Source organism: Pleurodeles waltl, chromosome 11 (assembly GCF_031143425.1).
Source record: "Pleurodeles waltl isolate 20211129_DDA chromosome 11, aPleWal1.hap1.20221129, whole genome shotgun sequence".
Lineage (NCBI taxonomy): Eukaryota > Metazoa > Chordata > Amphibia > Caudata > Salamandridae > Pleurodeles > Pleurodeles waltl.
Genome location: NC_090450.1, coordinates 882,559,149 through 882,575,480, shown reverse-complemented (window position 1 = coordinate 882,575,480; position 16,332 = coordinate 882,559,149). Strand labels below are relative to the sequence as shown.

The 16,332-nt window shown below is 40.0% G+C and overlaps 1 protein-coding gene across 1 annotated transcript in view; it reads right to left on the bottom strand.

Annotated features, from left to right (window-relative positions):
- Positions 1 to 857: 857 nt before the first annotated feature.
- The window catches only part of SSH1 (slingshot protein phosphatase 1), a 339,738-nt gene continuing 324,263 nt past the window's right edge, over positions 858 to 16,332 (bottom strand). Inside the window, exons 13-15 of the mRNA XM_069214779.1 lie at positions 12,926 to 13,126; positions 11,829 to 12,444; positions 858 to 2,952 (exon numbers count right to left, since the gene is read on the bottom strand). Coding sequence (XP_069070880.1) covers positions 1,744 to 2,952; positions 11,829 to 12,444; positions 12,926 to 13,126 — 2,026 coding nt within the window. The 3' untranslated portion in view covers positions 858 to 1,743. The remainder of the gene's footprint in view (positions 2,953 to 11,828; positions 12,445 to 12,925; positions 13,127 to 16,332) is intronic.

The window sequence follows — 16,332 nt, the reverse complement described above, 5'->3', positions numbered from 1 at the left end:
TGTTGTCAGACTAGGGTTTGCCTTCACAGTGGTACAGATATAATCATTTGATCTCTATCCATGTTCATGTGGAGTAGCTAAGATGGCAACCATGGCCCTAAAGTTCAGATACTGTAACATACATGCTGGAACATAGAGAACTTTTCAAAGCTAACAAACGCCCTCCATTTGTGAGTTCCATCATTTGCTCACGCTGTCGGGAAATTTGTAGGAACCAGGCAAATGGGCAGGGATGCAGGACTCTGCTGGCTAAATAAAGTAATAGAAGACAATAGACAAAGTAGTCACCCGCTGGCTACCCTCGAAGACTGTCACTACCCTTGCATTGAGACTACCAACACCAGAACATCCCAACATTACATTCTGTTGTAATCCAGGTTTTTGTTTTCAACTCCTAATCATAACACAATAACCTTTGACAGTAACGTTATCCATCTGGTTATGCCTTTGTAATATGGGACCAGTACAAAGATGCAGGTTTCTCCACAGGTCCTCTTTGCGAGTGGCCTATATCAAATTGCTGTTTTTTCCATCCCTCAGGGGTCCAAGTATTTTTGTAAGGATGGAAAAACTGTGATTGTGATTTTTTGAGGAATAACTTGCAGAAACTGGATTTACATTACTGAATTATGCAGATTTTTCTCAGGTACCCCACTCTGAGACTTCGCCTGCCTGAAACAGGTGAATTGTCTGAGCGGAATAGCAGTGAGCAACAGTCTTCCCACTAAATTTATAATTCCAGTGGGCCTGGTATCTCATGTTAGTGGGACCATGGGAATTACAGGGCCATTTGTAAAGAAGGACTTTAGTAGTGGAGGTTACCAGTGTTGTGTTGCTTCTTTCTTTTTGTATTCTTTAAGGGTTAAAGTAAAGTTATTATTCAATTAATGGATCTGTTAGAGTGTAATCTTCTACACGTGCCAACCACATTCCCAAACGTTTCACTACGTAAAATTTAGCAAAATGAAAAATACAGTTCTAGGCCCTTAAAGCACAAAGAATGTACTAGCCACAAGAGGTGGTCATGAAATCCTTGCTATTTCAATGCATCGTCAACTGATGTTATCCATGTTCCTTCGTGCATTACTGGCTTTAAACGTTATAAACCAAAGTGAGTACACATAAACAAATAAAAAATAATCTTATTCTTTCTACTAATAGTTGAAAACACTTTGGTAAGAAAAAGTATTTTGCATATGTGGTGGTGAGTAACTTTGAAATTTTGATACTGTGACAGATCATCAAAATGGTAGAAAAACATTAAATTGAAAGGAAAAGTATCTGAAGGTGACAAGAACCAAAAATGCAGAACTGGCCCACGGTTCGTTTTCCGTTTTTTCTGGTAATATTTGTCCAATTACCACAGATGAAAAACCATCAAGGTTTAAAACATTTAACTTAATAAGCGTTTTGCAGCAAAGGAGGTAGAATTACAGAAGAGCTTGATTGCGACGGGCAATGGTTGCTTTGCAAATATGTCCACATTTTGATCACAATTTTGTTGACATGAAAATATGCAAAACAAGCTGTTCAGCAACTGTGAATTTACTTGGCAAATGAAATCACAATGACAGCATTGTTTAGATAAAACGACTCTCAGGGGTCTTGCGGCATTTTTGATTGCTGTACTCTAGATTTTCATTTCAGGTTTTTCTTCCAATAAAGGCAAGAAGCATTACAACTAAACATTCAATGCCAGCTTGACCTGTTCCACAAACATGATGTGCGAGTGAATCAACAGTATCAGCTTTTCTCGATACCAGATGTGTCACTGAAGTTTCTTGTACCAGGAAAGTCTAAAGTCTTTTTCGGCGTTGAATGAGATTTGCGAGCTAATGAAATCTCTTTAAATTTGGCACTGCTTGCATCGGACAGTGTCAACATGTCTATGTCCCCGGATATGTCTTCAGAAGAAAAGGTGAGACTTCCTAGCCTGGCAAGAGAGTTGGATCGTTTCAGAGAAGAGGAAAGGGTTACTCCAGCTAATCGCAACCTAGTTTCAAACTCCTGAGTCCGCTGTTTAACCAATCCTGGCTTCCCATGTATGCTGTGGATACTATCGCTACTGGAACTTCGGGTAAGGTTGGAACTCACCGATGAGGATGCTGGAGTGTAGCATATTGTTTTCAAAAACTCTTTTGAGTAGCTGCTAATCTGCTCTGTCCTGAATAGATAAGGTGTGGATGTTTTATGCAACATTCCATCCAAATCGTGGATGTGCTCGGACGTTTCCACACTGCCCTTTGCATTTCTACTTGGATTTGTCTGTCGAGGCACACACAATAAGTCCTGCTGCACCTGGTCTAAACTTTCTTCTGCTAGAGTGTCGCTTTGGTTTGTGGTATTTTCTTTCAACAACGATCGCTCTTCAACAGAGTCACTCTTCAGACGTTCTAGTTCTTTGGTGTGCTTCCTAACTAGACCAGCTTTTTGGAGTTGAATAATAGATTCTTGATGTTGCATCAAATAACTGTTGGATGTTGGCTTTTCCAATTCTTTGCTAAATAATAAATACCGTAAATCCTTTGCTTGTTTGCTGTCTCTTTTACACATCGAGCTATCTTCCATACTGAGAGGATTTTTTTCTGGTGGTTGTGCTGATGCTGATACAGCATGTGCTGGTTTAGATGCACCAAAAGTATGATCTGCAACGTTTTTAGCCACAGGGATATCTTGCCCACTCACCTCCCCTGAGTGAGACAACAGGTCATTCAAAGGTGGTAGTAATGCCTTATTTGTAGGCCTACTAGGAGTTTGGTCTAACAATGAAGAACCTGTATGTAATAAAAGTGAAGGTTGTTTGCAGATTGTTGCAGAACAGGGGACAGCAGCTTTATTTAGCATTTCACATTTCCCTAGGGAATCAGATGCCATACTTGAAGAATACATGCAATTAGTACAAGACTGATATGAAGGTTTGACTTTTCGGAGGATTCCAAATAATGCATCAACCTGCAAAAGACAAAAATGCATAACGAGTGTTAGAGCAAAGCATAAATTTAACAGTTTATCAGTAAACTCACAGAACTTAATTGCTAATCCAAGTCAATCAGGTAATGCTATTCTTTTAGAATAGTTTTCACATCATGATGGGTCACTACCTTTATGTTATGTCACCAGCATTTGTGTAGCACACAACTGCCAGGGGTGTGGCCTCAGCGGGCATTGCCAACATCAGCTCTGACACCCTATGAGATGATGCATTGTAGCCAGGATGATACATTGAGATAAATCTATATAGGATGGAGTCCTGTGTTGTATGTGATTGAGGTATCATACAACAACACACCACATACTACTGCCCCTCTATCGTCGTGTGCCGGTGTACCAGAAAATAGGACTTTGTCATACTCAGAGGTGGAACAAGCATCCACAGCCTCGATGTGTCATTGCCATATTCCTGAAATAGGGAGCAGTCTATGTTTCGCTTTATCTGGTGTAATAATTGTTGGTCCACAAAGTTCTCTGGACCACACTGAGGCATGTGTGTTCATACATTCTGCGCACACATATATCAGGGAACAGCATTTTTTGCAAAGAATAAAGCTCATGGGAACTGCCATCACATGGATGAGTTGCTGGGGAGGTGCTTGGATGTTATACCTGATGGTTATGAAAACGTCAAGAACTGGGTTGCTTAGATTGTGCTGCTGTGGGCCATCTGTGCACATGCAGTCAGGTTAAGACTTGCTGGAATGAACAGGCATGTCTGCAGCAAGTGTGAGGAAAGTACCCTTAAAAGAAACCATTAAAAGGGAATGGTTCCATCACAAAACATTGCTTCTTCTTCGAAATATCTTTATCTAGAGTCCAAATTGAAATGTACACAAGCAGTTTTTCCTTACGGGAAAGTGACAGGGAACACATTCAAATCTGGAGGTAGATACCTATCGAACCACAGCATGTACTGGAAAAAGTGCAGTCATGAGAGGGAGTGATACACCAACACAAACAAAGAGTAGATGTAGGGAGAACAGAAAATGTCGCATTCTCCTATGCAAACAGACCCAGTACCACACATTGTTAACTCTGAGGGAAAGGTGAAAATCTTGCTGGGGATGCAAGGTCTAAGTCAGAAGGATGATTTATGAAAATGTCTTAAAAAAAAACTCTCTCTCCGTGCTTCCTTTCCTACTGCCAGGTTTTCTACAAAAAAGGAGTGAAACGTCCAGCCAACAAAAGGGGTAGTCAGTTACAGCCCTACATTTTCTTCACAAAAGTATCAATTGTGCTGTTCTCATAAACTTGTCAGTTGTTACTACCAAATTGTGTCACGTTCTGCATTTAAGCTACAGAGGTTGTGCTGCATTATTGTTAAAATAGGGCATACCCCATCCCAAGAGTGAAATCCAGACCAGGCTGTCTCCTAACCCACTCATATAATCTAAAATGGTGTGCCCAGAGTTTTCTGTAAACCTAGCCTTTAAATAAAGTTATTGGGCAAGTATTTCTCTGTCAATCCAGATGCCTTGGTTGTTGATCCATATAAGGCTGTTATAAAATCGAAGTTAAACCTTGATTAAATAGTACAACTGGCATGTAGTGCAGCAAGTAATTTAATACTTCAATACATCCAATCTGAAAGTAGAAGGGGAATACTTTGAACATTAAACTACATTGAGGTATGGAAGAAAACAATAGTGAGCTATAGGTAATGAGCTGCTTCACAATATGACAAAACTGTAATACTTTGAGGACGTTTCTGGGACACCAATCATTACTAGAACAATGCTGTTGTTTTAGTTAAACATATTGAAAAAATAACTACGGATCACATGAATGATAATTTGTGTTTACCTTCCCATCAACTGTCGGGGAAGTCACCTAAAGCAATTATGATATGGCCATTTTATTAGTATTGTTAGTTTTAGAAATAAGAGAAAGTCTTGTGGACCGCCGTGCATGAGTTGGTAGAACTTCCATTTAAGAAAACTGAGAAAATAATATGGAACCCGTTAGGCGCAAAGGCTGGAAAAGCTGCATTTTGTACACAGCACAGGTACTGCGAACAAAGTAAAATGACTTGTACAGTAGTAACTAATAGGTCATGTGACTCTTTTGGGACTAAAAACATATGCCCACTGCTGACCGTATTAATAAGGTTTCAAATTCTAAAATAGGTATTTATCAAGAATGTTTTATGAATTGTATCCGAATCTGTATATGGAGGATGTCTTTCCCTCCTGGAGGAATCAAATGCTTTGAATTGAACCATGGGACTACCCAGTTTCACTTTAAGTTTTAAAAAAGTGTTTAAGGATGAATTTTCTCCAGCCTCTACTAAATACTTGTATTAGGGAGTAGAAATCTGCCTCACTCAATAAAATATGACAATATTGTGGTACTACAAAAGCCAAATATAAATAAAACAAGATGTGAGAATGTGTGTTCGATGCCACTGCTGAACTTTGATGTTAACAATGGCAAACGTTTAAGCTATTCGTTTGTCAGCAGTATCAAATGTTTTATTTATAATCCTCAAACATGAATTGTTAAAGGCAGGTATATCGGACAATAAGACAGGTGACCGATATACCCAGTCAGATGGGGCAAACAACATCTTTAAAACATAAATGAATAAAGCTAAACAGGGTATACTTCATGGAAAAAGAAAAACATTAGAATTTCCAGGTAAAATAAAGAGAATACACGTGTTTGCTGCCCCAGAGTGCTCTTCAGCCTTCAACGTACCTCTTTCCAAAACTGCATGTAAATGAGGTTTGTCTTTATCATGTTGTGGCATACATCGGAAAGCGTTTTTTAATCTCCTTTTTTTCTGGATTTAAGACTTTGGACATGAGATTCCTGGTTCTTTCAATATACCAAGTGGGCGATTGTACATCACTGTTATTTGTCTTGTTTAATTGATTTGCTAATTTGGGCTTTAATAATTAGATTTTACCTACCACATTTACTACAACAGATGCAGTCTTAAAATAGCTTTTGTGTTTAGACAGGATAGACATGTACACTGATGTCTACGAGGATATGGGAGGCCTTGGCATTATTCTTTACAAAAAATGAAGTTAGATTAATTTGATGGGAGTGGGGAAAACACACCACAAAAATGTCTAGTTGCAGAATCACATGGTCCTTTGCTTTTCTTGGTTATTATAAGCATATGGAAAAGGAATGCTTGATATCTAGTGTTTATACAATCATTATAGGACAGAATTTAAATGGTAGCAGACTGTATACATAATCTACTAACCTATGCTCTCTATTTAAAGGAATTTGATTATTAACATTGGTAGTATCACAGAAACGTATTTAAGGGGAAAAAAATCCAAAAGACAAGTTTGGGTATATTTTAGAAATGTATTTCAGATTATTTATAGTTGTTTTCTGGAATGCAATTGTGTAAAATTAAACTATATTTTAAGCTATTTCAAATTCAAGTAACATCTCATTCTGTAAAAAGTTTTGTTGATAAAAAGATGGCATTCCAAGTCCAAATAACACGTTCACTTGAGGTGCAAGAAATACCAGATCTACTTTCCCCTTAAAGAGAGATATGTTTTTTTTAAAGTGAAAGCAAGCATATTCAGGAAAATTTAAAGATAGATTTGATTGCTAGGGAGATTTATGTCGCACAGGGATCATCTTTGTCAAAATGTATCAGACTAAAAGATCAAACTCTTTCAAGCCTTGCAGGGGCCTCTGGTGGATTTCCTTTCGAATAATGGAACAAGAAACTGTACCAGGAAAGAGGCGGGACTACATCTCCCAGGCGTTCCCAGGCGTTCCAGGGGTTTTATGCTGATCACTTCTGCCAGGAGGCAGCTACTGGACCCCTGAGGCACATTTAAGGTTCTGCATGCGGCCACAGTGTGGGACATAAAACTGGACCAGGCCAGGGGCAGGACTATATCTCATAGGCTATTTGTTCTAGAATAAGCACTATGCTTACTCGTCGAGGGTTAGTGGCAGGAGGGGCTACCCCGGTTGGTTTGATCAGGGCTGTTTGATGACACATCATGATTGGGTTTGGGCCCTTCATTCTAAACCTAGAGTGGCAGCCAGAGTGACAGAATACAGACAGATGTATAAAGCAGCCAATAAATATAGAAAGGAAGCTTAGCAATAGGAAGATTGGGAAGATCTGGTAGAAGCCTGCCACTTGAATGGCAGCTCCAAGTTCTGGGAAATTGTTAACTGCCCTTTTTTTCTAGTAATGATTTTTTAGCCCAGATACATGGGTGACCCACTTTAGCGGCATATATGGATCGACGACCTCTGTAGGCGGGAGGAAGGGGACCTGTTTTATCTCTGGTTATTCTAACCTATGGTTTTAACTAGAGGAAGTCAAGGATGCCACTGGTTGTATTTGTAGCAATATAGTCTGTCGCCCTAACTGGGTTCCAGTTGATTTATTTAAGGTGAATGTTCATCTGTGGGCACATCTGTTTACTATGTTTCTGAATGCTGTAGTTAAAACTGGGATCCCCTCTTCATTAATGCGCTTTCATTCCGATATTTAAAAAAGGAGACAAGGGAGACCTGACTTGTTATAGACCAATATCGTTATTGGATTCTACAAAAGATTGTTGGGAAAGGCATCCTAGCTCGGTTGCAGGAATGGTCAGAGCAGAACGGGATTCTTTCTGACATTCAATATGGCTTTAGACAGGGGAAAAACCACCACTGATCGGGCTTAGAACCTTTGCTTGATTATTAATAAGTTTACTGTGGCAAGGCAGGGGAGTATCCATTTGATGTTTATGGATCTTTCTTCTGCATTTGACTGTGTTAATAGAAGTAAACTCTGACCTTTGATGATTTCCTTGAGAGATGATACTGAGCTTCTTTACTTTCTGGCTGACCTGCACATGAATATTCTGCTTGTGTTAGACATAATGGAAATGTAGGATGTACGGAATACTTTGCTGTTACCAGGGGGATAAGGCAGGGGTGTATTTTGGCCCCTTTTGTATTCACATTATATAATAATCATCTTGAGGGCCATTTAGTGCGGGTGGGCCTTTATCTTCCCCAAATGGGTAAGAGACTGATTCCAATACTTTTGTATGCGGATAACGCCAACCTCTTAGCAAAGATGACGTTGGGCCTCTCATGACTTTTGGATTCGTTTGTAAAATGTATGGACTCTCTTGACCTCTACCGATTTGGGGAGGTCACATGTTATGGTTATGGATCTAAAATCTACGAGGTGCAGATGGCACTCAACAGAGGACTTGCCAAATGGTACATCCTCTTTCATTGTCCCTGTGGGAGTAGGGATGGGATGTATAGTAGATCTAATCGCCCTCCGACCTCTTTTAAAATGGCTGGCTATATGGATCAATTCGGAACTTAAATTGAACCAGCTGTTTTTGAGGGACTGCTTCTCTCTGGATAACGGGAAGAATATTGCATGGCTAAAATATATGCAAGAGGGTTTCAAGGGTCTTGGGCTTTCTAAGTTGTTAAAACTCCTGAATCAGAAAATTAGATACAGAATGGACTAAGGAGGAGAATTTCTTTGCCTGCAGAAAACTGTAGAATTGCAAAAAGGCTTGGTGCAGTCATATGATATGCTTCAGAGAACCTCACTTATCAAGCCTTATTTCATTTTCATTGACAATTTGTATCACCGTACCTACAAGATTTCGCCTGGGGGATGCTACATCACCTTCTCGCGTTTCTCTTAGGGTAATCATTGGTGAAGGATCTCCCCCCCTTGTCATTGTTAGAACTTTTCAAGACAAGATATAATTCATTATCATTTTTTCTGTGATTTTGATTGTGATCTTTGTCACAAATGTATTATTCCCCTTATTAAAGGTACTAATTTTATGCTGGGCAGACTTGCATTAATGTTGTTACTGATGCTAACTACAGAACGCATTTGTTTGTCAGTGACTGGATTTTTAAGGGGCACTGTAAAGAAAGACTGTGTCTTGATGAACAAGTTACTTACCTTCGGTAATACATTAGTTGGTAGAGACCTGCAGATTCCTTACCTTCAGCTTGGGAACCGAAATGTTTGCTGAGCAATACCCCAGCGTGTGCCACCAGGTGGTGTCATTCAGATTATCGTGGTGCTGTTGGCTTCAATGGAGCTGTCTGTGACATCACGGTCGCCTATAAAGGCACCACCCAGGCCTGCGTATGTCAGTATTTTTCCACAAACTTCCACACCAGAAGCGCAGAACCATGGAACAAACCAATAGTTTTGTCTAGGGCCCAGAAAGGGACAATCATTAACTCGAGTAAATAAGTCTGCAGGTCGGGGAGGACCGGGTGGGTGTAAGGAATCTGCAGCTAGATATAGTCTCTACCAGACAATGCGTTACCGAAGGTAAGTAACTTGTTCATTTGATAGAGACTTCGAGCTGCAGATTCCTTACCTTTAGAATAGATACCCAAGCCATAACCTCCTGGTGGGGGGCTGTGGACACATTCTCCTCACACTAAAAAGTCCTGCACCACCGAATGGGCCAAGTGCCCGTCTCTGTGGACCTGACTGTCCAGGCAGTAGCGTTTGCCAAATGTGTGCAGAGACGCCCATGTTGCAGTCTGACAGATGTCCAGGACTGGTACACCTGTAGCTAATGCATTAGTAACAGCTTTGACCCTGGTAGAATGAGCGCTCAAGCCCTCAGGAGGCTGCTTTTTGGCCAGAGCATAGAGGATTTTTATGAAGAGAACGACCCAGGGTGAAATGGTTAGTTTCTGCCCTGCCTGACCTTTCTTCGCTCCCTCTAACCCCACAAATAGTTGGTCATCCACCAAGAACTCTTTTGTGCAATCAAGGTAGAATGACAACGTTCTTTTTGGGTCCACTCGATGGAGTCGCTCCTCTTCCTTAGACGGATGCAGGGGAGCAAAGATGGTGGGCAGGGTGATGTTCTGACCTAGGTCAGAAAGACTGCACCATTACAGAATTGGATCTACGAAGCCCCAACAAAGCCGAGGCCTAAGCCGCCAGTGCTGAACCTGATGGGGCCTCTGCCGACCCCGCGGGGCACTCAAATACAAGGCACATGGCTTTGTAAAACTCCTTTAATTGAGTGGAGGTTGCTCCGGCTTCCGGAAAGGGAGGAAAGACCGGAGTCGGCCTTGGCCACGATTCCGCAGAACCATGCCTGTAAAGTCGACATTGCCAAGTCACCTCTTTGTCTGACAGGAGAGGCAACATCAAAGTCCGCTTGGACTTCTTCCTCTTCTTCTTGTGCCTCTTCCCCAAGTGCTCGGAGTACCTCGAGTTGGATGAAGAGGACTTGGGGCTCCTGGAGTGGTCCAGTGACCTTCTCCTCGACTGGGACCGTGACCTCTGAGGAGTCACACCGGCTGATGTCACCTGCCAGACCGCCATTAGCTTCAGGGACTGCTACCTCAAAGCTTTCAGAGCCATGGCCCGACAGTCCGAGCACAACTTCTAGTCGTGGTTGCGCTCGAGACACCAAAAGTATACCTGCTGGGGATCCGTTACTGCCATGGCGTGATGGCAGGCACCACACGACTTGAATCCCCTCTTCCACAAAGTCATCCTTCACGCAAACAAAAAAACACTCAACAAATAGGCCGAAAAAGGCCTGTCAAAAAAGACAGTGGGGTAGCTCTGTTCCAGATCTGTGCTTAACCGGCACAGAAAGAAAAGAACTGACGTACACGCATCTGGGTGCTCCCTTTACAGGCAGTCGTGATGTCACAGATGGCTCCAACGATGCCACGTGGATCTGAACGACGCCACCCGACGGCACGCAAAGGGGTATTGCTCAGCAAAAGATCCTGATTCCAAGCTGAAGGTGAGAAATCTGAAGCTAGAAGTCTCTATCAGATTGTTTGTTTTTTAGATGATGAAGTAATTGCTATGTTTGTTTGGGATTTTTATTGTTGCAAATATTTATTGTTGGCTGCATGTTTTATGGAAATTACTTTTCCGAAATAAACATTTATGGCTGACTGAATGGTATGTTAATATATGTGTGTTTTTAGATTTCAATAGAGATATCATAAAAGTAAACATGAAATTTAAAAATATTGCTTTGAACCCTCTTACATTTATGGGCCTTCTCTACAATTATTTTTGATTTATTAATGTGCTCTGATTTTTATCAACACTTTAATACCAACCCCCAGCTTCTCTTTAATGACAGTGAAACGTATTGTACAACTTTTACAAACCCTCTCTGAGGATACATTAAAATCCCATACAATGCATAATGCCTGAACATTGTCAAAATTAGACACTGAGTCCCAGGTGAATTGTTTCACAAATACTATACGAGTTTAAATGGTTTGTGTACTTTTGTGGCAGGTGAGGGCAGCAAAACAATCTTCACAAATAACAAAACATATTCAATAATATTATTCCAATGTGTTACATGTAACTTATAGAAGACATAGCTAAGTAATTGCTGACAGTACTTCTTTTTGGCTCATTTTGTCCAAATCTGAGTTACAATATGTCTTTGTTTATCAAGTGGAGACAAAGTACAGTAGTAGTTTTATAACAAATCTCAACCAGGATGTCAAAAGAATAATATACTAAACAGACTATTCACTCAGAACCTCATTTCGTGTGGTCAGTTAAACCTATAGCAAGCATGCCAAAGCAGTATTTATGATACCACCCAGCACAGCAACTTTATTACCACATATTCTGCACTGTGTGCAGACACGTGAGAAATAATTTGCAGAAAAGAATATTTCTACGTTCATGTTGGGAGTTAAAACAAGCTAAAAGCGAGTATTAAAATTGAATATTTTCTAGGCTGTGATGCAGCATTACCACACCTGCAAAGTGCAAATATGCATTACTGGAAAGTCAATTTAACAGAGTAAATTTGCAGTAGCAATCTAACTGCAAAAACCTAACATACCTCAAAATCCTCAGGACAACTCCTCTTACTATTGTTGTTATTTGCATTTTCTGTGTTAAGCTGTTTTTGGTCATTACCATCTGAAATATTTGTTTGGACTTCTTTTGGAATTACTTGTTTGCTTGTAGCATGTTCTGGATTTAAATTTAAGTCTATGCTTTTAGAGTCAGAATTATTCTGAAAGTCTAGTTTCTTTCTTATGTCTTTGTCACTAAAGTCAATCTTCCCAGTTGAGTTTTCCAGTTTTATGTTGGGGCTGGTTTTCTCTTTGACACGATAGGACATGATAGAATGTTTGTCTACAGATGAGTCATCGTCCAACATTGCATCTCTCTCTACCTCCTCAATCAGCATTGTACCATCTTCTCCTGTATTTTCCAGATGAGACTCAGCAAGAGATCTGAAGTCACAGTTAACCTCCTGTTCTGCAAGATTGTCTTTATTGTGTGATTTCGGGCACAGATATCCTGCATCTATACTGCATGCATCACAATGACTGTGCTCAAGAGCTGCATCCATGTTTTCAGACTGAAATGTATTTGGGATTGTGGTGCCATTTTCACTAGTTCCCATGTTGCTTTCTCTCTGTTTCCACAGCTTGTTATGTCGTTGCTTACTGTTGGAAGAGAACGTCAACATTAATGTTCGTGAAATCAGACAAAAAAGCTTAAAACAATCAGTTCTCTTTTAATATAACACTTGAAGATAGAATATGATGGCACATATTAATTACATCACCTCCCATTTTCCTAGTTCTCTAAACATGACTAACTATAGATGTCCTCCAAAGTGACCAGAGCAGGGAGGGTGGAGAAGTTCTGAGCAAGTGGAACATAAGGACATTTTAAATGTTTTTGCATTTCAAGAAAGAAATGCCTAAAAAGGGGTCAAGCGTGTCTGCATCATGCATAATCTGTTTCTTTGTAACTTAAAAACAAAGCTAATTTACTTAAGTGGAGAAGAACAATATTTGCAGAACTGAGAAGATGTGTGTTTTCTCTTTGAAATGCACTAACTCTTAAGCCGTTTGCAAACCAATAACTACAGAAACTAGATTAAGATTTTTTTTTTACTGTGCAAAAAAATTATTGACTTACCTTGCATCTAAAATACCTTCATATTCAGACAGCTGCCTCATGAATCCAGCATTTGGTCTTGTAATACTACGTTTTTGTTTCACATAATTATATGCTTTCTCCAAGGTCCAATCAAATTCCTTCATTGCATATGCTATGACAGTAGATGCGGAGCGACTGACACCCATTTTGCAATGCACTAAACATTTGGAGTGGTTTTTCCTGTAGAACAGACATTGATAATAACCTCTTAATAAAGCACTGAAAATATAACCTCTGCACAAAAATAAGTATTCAAACAAAAAGAGACTGAAAGTGTAATGTTACTCATCAGTATCCTTGTTTACAGCATCAAGACTGTTGAATGCTATTGAAGCAATTCTAAGAGGTACCTTCTGTGTCACATAGGCAGGCATTCTATAACTACTTGAAGGTTTGTGTGCACTAACTCTCAAGCTATATATGTTAACGTTATATTTTAGCACATGCATGCCCATAAGGTTTCTTGACATGGATATATCACTTAAGAGTGGGCATGATATAGGCATGTTATTTAAAAAAACATCAAGTCCGAAAGGCTCCTTGAATTTTAATTTTTGATTCGCGTGAAATGGTCAATGCATTCTACATACACGAGGCAGAGAGATAAAATATCCACACTGGAGCTGATCTTCCTCGCTAGTGGATCTTTAACAGAAGGGCTGGTGTTGCTCGAGGATCTTGAAATAATATAAAACAACTCCTGTGCAGCTTTTCCTTAGTACCTTATTATATTTTTAGCAGTTTAGTACCTTTCTAGCCAAATGAGAGTGAAATGCAAATTCACATTTTCTTACTCTGCTACCCTGTTCTTTTTTTACCAATCAAGATTTAGCACAGCTGTGGGGACAGAATATAGGAGGCCAACATTCAAATCAAGAGGACAATATTTAGCCGAGTTTTACATCAAATGCAAACATGATCATATTGGAACTAAGAATTTACTCAAATTAATCCCCAGGTGATACTAACTGACAATGAGCATGCCAAATGACAGCCATTAAGAAGTCCTTTATGTGGACATGCTTCTGACGTGCTTCAGATACTTCCTCACCTGTAATGGAATAATCAGAAGTCTGTCTAATACAGAAGTCAATTCCATTTCCAGGAGATACAGAACTTATGGAGCCTTCCTAAAAATTAGGGTTTCCATTATAAGCAAAAAGAAAAAGCACTGGTACGATCAAGGTAAAATCCTAAAGATCTCACAAATTCAGACTAAGAAGTGTTGATTTTTAAGTGAAAGAGGCGGTAAAATGAAAACAAAGAATGACCTCGTGGTCAATGCTGGTTTCGGAAATGACCTATGTGCAGTAACAAAGATGTTATTCAAACCAAAACACGATGCAGCAAGGCTGCTCCCTACATCAAAAACAAATAGGAAGTAACCAGGTCTTGCACACCAATGCACCTTTTGTCCTTCTATGCCTCTACAAGAGAACTGGATTTGAACAGCAGCATGAATAGGTATAACTAACTTGCCTTTTACACATGAGGCAGAGACAGTCTGTAGTTTAATAACTGTCCTGATAGATCAGGCATTGAAACTGATATCTTCCAAATCATCACAGCTTGCAAGGAGACGACAGTTGCTTTGCCAACAGGCTAAAAATAATGTTCATGTGGTGATGAAGTGTTTGAGCACATTTCAAATGAGAAGAAGTTAAATGTTAGGACCCATGCCAAGTTGCTTGGTACAACATGTATAACCTGGAACAGATTTGTCTCATACATGCTGTTTTTCAAGCTTCTGTTACATACATAAATAGATGGACATCATATCATCCTCTGAAATGCGACCATGTCCACCTTAGCATCAGACATCACTAAATCTAGAAACTGTTCATATTTTTGTATTGGGCCTTGGTGAAACTGTATGCTTTGATATGGCACCAGGGACCTCTTGCTCATCTTCCACTTTGATGGATGCTGCAAGCCTTTGACTGTTGTCCCGCTACACTGAGACATTATACCAGACTTTGGCACAGTTCCTCCTGGTTAAAAACCATGGCCTTTGATTTCCAATAAGACAAGGAGCCATGAACAATAGGTAGATAGCACGGAGGACTCTGTTCACATACAGAATTCATCAGCACTGGGAGTCTTCCTCTGAAGAAGTATTATAACATTTGGCTTTACCGTCTGGCAAGCTTACTCCAACATATTGCTTCATTGTTTATGCTGCATCTTCCCCTGCTTTCTATGTGGGCATGTTTAATGCACTATCCTGGTACGATTCCAGCAGATTTTATTACAAGACCGGAGGCTCATATTATGCTTTCTTTCCTTGCTGTAATTAGACAGCAGCCAAGAACAACAATACCCAGAAACCCTGTGAAAAAGAACTACAATAATACATCATAATGAATGAACCAATCACATGTTGAGTATAACGATAACTATGTTGACTAAAAGCAACAAGTCCTCTTTTCTGCTGCTCGCAGTCAAGATGAGTACTTCCATAGTCATAAACTAATTTATTCGTCGAATTTGGCTCAGTTGCAGCGTTCGCTTCGTCGCCTCCCTTTTTCCTTCGGAGTTGAGTGAACTCATTCGGCCCTCTTGGCGAGCTGAATCACCGGATTGCCGCTCACTTTGTTTCGGTCCTCTGGGATCTGGTTTCTCCCTCGAACATGCCCACAGGAGGGGTTTTCTTTGGTTCAAAACTCCCCTTCCAGCTTCTATCCTTGTTAACCCTTTACGTCTGGGTTTTTTCAATCTAGTGTGTTTCATTAAGGAATATTCCTTATATTTTTGTTTAAATTATTTAAATTAATTTATTTGATTAATTGTTTTATTTTGTGGAATGATGTCTGATAGTGAGCAAGTACAGCCCACTAAATACAGTCTAAAATTGTTTATAAAAGAGTCAGTACAACATGCTGTGTCCGTCTCCATGTTAGACGTGTCAAAAAACTTAGAAGCCTCAATATCTAAATTATTAGGCTATAAAGATGTTCCTGTTAAAAAAGGAAAGAAACGTGTGGCACCTAGTTCTGGGCACTCCAAAGGCGCTTCTGTGAAATTTCGTCCTCCCACCTGTGAGGGGGATGTTTTGGGGCTTCCCTCTTCTCCCCTCAACATTGTTTACCTAAATTACCTAAATGATAACAGTGATGGGGATGATGTTTTTGATGATATCAGGTCAGTTATTTCTTATAAAATAGAGTCTTTTGACAATGGGCCTTCGGAGAAAAGGCGAAACATTTCTCCCAGGGACAGTGTATCTCACACAGTGTATAATGACCTGGTGGACCACGAGGGTGACCCTATGTTCAACCCCATGTTAAATCATCATCCAAATTCATTCCGAGTTCCCATCGGATCATGTCTCAAAGTACATATCGGTTTATTTAAGACAACCCCTTGACAAAACTACTAGAAATAAA